The sequence below is a fragment of the Rhinoderma darwinii genome, chromosome 11, assembly GCF_050947455.1.
Source record: "Rhinoderma darwinii isolate aRhiDar2 chromosome 11, aRhiDar2.hap1, whole genome shotgun sequence".
In the NCBI taxonomy this organism is placed as follows: domain Eukaryota; kingdom Metazoa; phylum Chordata; class Amphibia; order Anura; family Rhinodermatidae; genus Rhinoderma; species Rhinoderma darwinii.
Window position 1 is genome coordinate 92,350,911 of NC_134697.1, and position 3,817 is coordinate 92,354,727.

Sequence of the window (3,817 nt, forward strand, 5' to 3'; positions counted from 1 at the left end):
TAGGGTATCTTCACTGCATCATGGCATATCGGCATGGAATTAAATGCAGATTTTGTGGCACTCATGGCAAAACTGCACAAAAAATACTGCCCGGTGTGAATGTGTGAATGTGTGCTTACTACTAGAGGGGGGAGCAGATAGAAAATTGTTGGTTCAGGCTTGAAATGACTTTTTTCTCTTTCTGTAGATGGTTGCCCGATTGTGTTTATATTAGGTCCATTAATTGTGTCATCATGATGGGTAAAGGAATCCGTCATAAGAATGAGAGAATACTAAACCTCACCCTGGAGATCATCTACCTGCTAACGGGAGAGGTGAGGGATTCTGGGAGTTATGTCACATGACGTCTCTCTAATCTATATTAATATACTACGAGTATGAGGGATTGAAAGAATGTGTATCGGGACATGTATCAGTGTCTCCCCATACACAGGACTACGCTGTCCTGAAGAAAACATCTGATGAGGGTGTGACCTCCGGCGGCCGTTCCCGTGTGTCAGGAGGAGTGAGCAGGACCCACAGCCCCATCACAGGACCTCTACCTCACTCACTGATACATGAGCAGAAGATCCTAGACCTCACCAACAAGATCATTCATCTGCTGACCGGAGAGGTGAGGACTACCGGGAATGCTGGGACATTATATAGTAACACTATGAAGGTGTCGGGATGATGACTGTCTCATTGTGTGTCAGGTTCCTATAAGGTGTCAGGATGTCACCGTCTATTTCTCCATGGAAGAGTGGGAGTATATAGAAGGACACAAGGATCTGTACAGGGACGCCATGATGGAGGACCACCAGACCCCATCACCGGGTAAGAGGGATCTGTACAAGCACGTCATGATGGAGGACCACCGGAACCGCACATCACCGGGTAAGAGGAGACTTCCATTATAGGGGTTATGCGGGGGGCAAAAAAATGATTATCCCTGCAGTATGTGAGTACATTCGCTGATATACATTCCGGTCCCCTTCTTTGATGACGATTCTTTGTCATGTGACTGAGCCCGTTGTACTCTATGTAATCGCTGTTCTATTTCTCCTGCTTGTACATAGAGTAAAGCGGGGCCGGTCACATGACGAAGAGTCATATCGTCATCAAAGAAGACACTGCAACTAGACTTCCGGTCCCCCGGCAGCGCTATAAAAATCTATTAAATCTCATAATCCGCGCCACCGGGGACCGGAATGTATATTAGCGAGTGTACTCACATGCTGCACAGACTACACCGCTAATACATTTTGGTCCCCGCATAACCCATTAAGAAGAGAACAGTTTTGAGGGTCACCTATCTGTCACCCCACCATCTTTTCATCAAATATACACTATGTATTCAGTCACTGTCCACGTGTTTCCTATAGATGGATCCAGTAGGAAATGGCCAGCAGGGAGATGTGCCAGTCCAGTGAACCCCAAGGATAGACCAGAGAAAAATCACAATGTCCGACAGAGTCATCAGGTATATAGCAAATATCTTAGAAACGACATTGTGACCTGTGGAACCTCTACACATATTGAACGTTATTATGTTTGATTTGTACGTTTAGATTTTTTGTCTTTCTTGATTTCTTTCTTTTTTTAGGCTGAAGAACTGGTTATTATTAAAGTTGAAGAGGTGGAAGGGCTAGAGGAAGAAGGAGAGACATTTATCTGGCATGATTGGCAGAATACAGAGGAGAACATTCTCACAGATACCAGTCTAGGTGATTACTAACCACTAAATACAGAAAAGAGGAACATATTGCCCATGTTTAACCCCTTCGTCAGTCTCGTATTCTGCCATCTTCTCTGCCAATGTAAACTAGTGAGGAAAATGCATTTGCCGAAGGAGGAGCCTTCAGTGCACATGCACACGCTGCGTATTACGTGCGGAGTTGCCGTGCAGGTTTTCCTGCAGCAAATCCGCAGCGTAATACAGTACCTGCGAAGGCAAATCAGGTTTCAACTAATCTCATCTACACAAAGCAGAATTTTTCCTGCACATAAGTTGCCCTGCGGTGCGTATTTTATAATCTACAGCATGTCAATTTATCTTGTGTTTCTGCCTCACAATTGTATCTGACAAAATTGGAAAAAAAATGCAGCAAAAACCGACCTAAAAACGCATAAAAGAACGGTACGGATTTGACCCGCCTGTCTTTACCTACCGTTTTGATTCAGATTTTCTGCATCAAATTACGCAATAGCCTAGGCAATTGCTTCCGGCAAAACTACGGGTCCGATGCACAACAGAGAAAATCGGAAACCATGGGCACCGGATCCGTCACCATTGAAATCAATGGCGATGGAAACGGAAACCTCTGGTTTCCGTCAGTTTGTGTCTGTTCCTGGTCCCGTTCTGACGGAAACCTCAGACGGAACGTCAGAATGGGACCCCAACGCAGATGTGAATGAGGCCTTAGCCTTGATCCTTTCAATAATAGTGATTTATAAATATTTGCTTGTTATTGTAAGATGTTTCTGTAGTAAACTTTAATGTTTAAAGATTTTATTTTTCTCGTGCAGATGGATCCATGATCAAGAATACACTGAAGAAATGTCCCATGTTGTCTTCTGATTGTAACATAGACAATGAGAAGCCCGCACACAATTCTCCAGGACATTACCCCATTTCTCACAATATAACAGACTCCCATAATGGTAGAATAGCCCATGGAAGTGGTGACAAGTATCAGTGCTCTGAATGCGGGAAATGTTTTACCCAAAACGGGTCTCTTAACGTCCATAAAAGAATCCACACAGGGGAGAAACCCTTCTCTTGTTCAGAAAGCGGAAAATTGTTTATGCGTAAATCTGACCTGGTTAGACATTACCGAGTTCACACTGGAGAAAAGCCCTTTGTATGTTCAGTGTGTGGGAAGTGTTTCAGTCAAAAGTCAAAGCTGGTAAGTCATCAACGTACCCACACTGGTGAAATTCTCTTCCCATGTCCCGAGTGTGGAAGATGTTTTACAAATCGAGCTATACTTGCAACACATCTGAAATTTCACTCAGGAGAGAACCCATTTCAGTGTTCCGATTGTGGGACGTGTTTTCAGTACAAATCGTATCTTGTTAAACATCAAATAATTCACACGAAGACAAAACCCTTTTCTTGTTCGGAGTGTGGAAAATATTTAACCAACAAGGGCGCCCTCATCTATCACTTGAGGACTCACACAGGGGAGAAACCTTTCTCCTGTTCTGAATGTGGGCGATGTTTTACAAGTAAAGGATACCTTGTCACTCATAAGCGGACCCACACAGGGGAGAAGCCATTTTCATGTGCAAAATGTGGGAAACGTTTTTCCCGTAAGGCAGACACGGCGATACATCAAATGATGCACTCAATCGAGGAGCCGTTTTCATGCTCCAACTGATGAGGAATATTACAGAAATGTCAATCAGAAAATGACTCCTAAGGCATCAATTCTATTTTCGGAACCTATAATGCATAAAAAAAACTAAATAAAACTCATCTTAATTTATTACACACATGTGGATGTGAATCCATTTTTATCTTGCAACTAATAGTGTTTTTCTTCTCCAGTTTTTCTTCTCCAAATTTAAAGAGGACCCGTCACTTGGTCATATAAGTTGAGCCAGTCTACTGACATGATTAGCGCCGTCTCCCTGATTCCAGCAATGTTTTTCTTTTTTTCCTGGACCCCCACATTCCAGAGATATGGCCACTGTTGTGTTGGCTCCCTATATGCTGTAGTTAGCCAACAAGGCGTGAACTACCCTCAAGCTGCCTCGCGCTGGTTGGTCAGTATCACAGGCAGGGAAGCTAGCCCCACCCCCTTGACTAACTACAGCAAATTAGCATATAGGG

At 43.6% G+C, this 3,817-nt stretch overlaps 1 protein-coding gene across 1 annotated transcript; it reads left to right on the forward strand.

Moving 5' to 3' along the window:
- Nucleotides 1-2,489: 2,489 nt before the first annotated feature.
- LOC142663347 (uncharacterized) lies at nucleotides 2,490-3,454 on the forward strand. Its single transcript, XM_075841955.1, has one exon. It carries the CDS (start codon nucleotides 2,517-2,519, stop codon nucleotides 3,360-3,362), a length of 846 nt encoding a protein of 281 aa, XP_075698070.1. The 5' UTR covers nucleotides 2,490-2,516; the 3' UTR covers nucleotides 3,363-3,454.
- The last annotated feature ends 363 nt before the right edge of the window (nucleotides 3,455-3,817 follow it).

What these genes read in the sequence shown, in the direction of transcription:
- LOC142663347 (XM_075841955.1), top strand. Translation starts at nt 2,517, where the DNA reads ATGATCAAGAATACACTGAAGAAATGTCCCATGTTGTCTTCTGATTGT.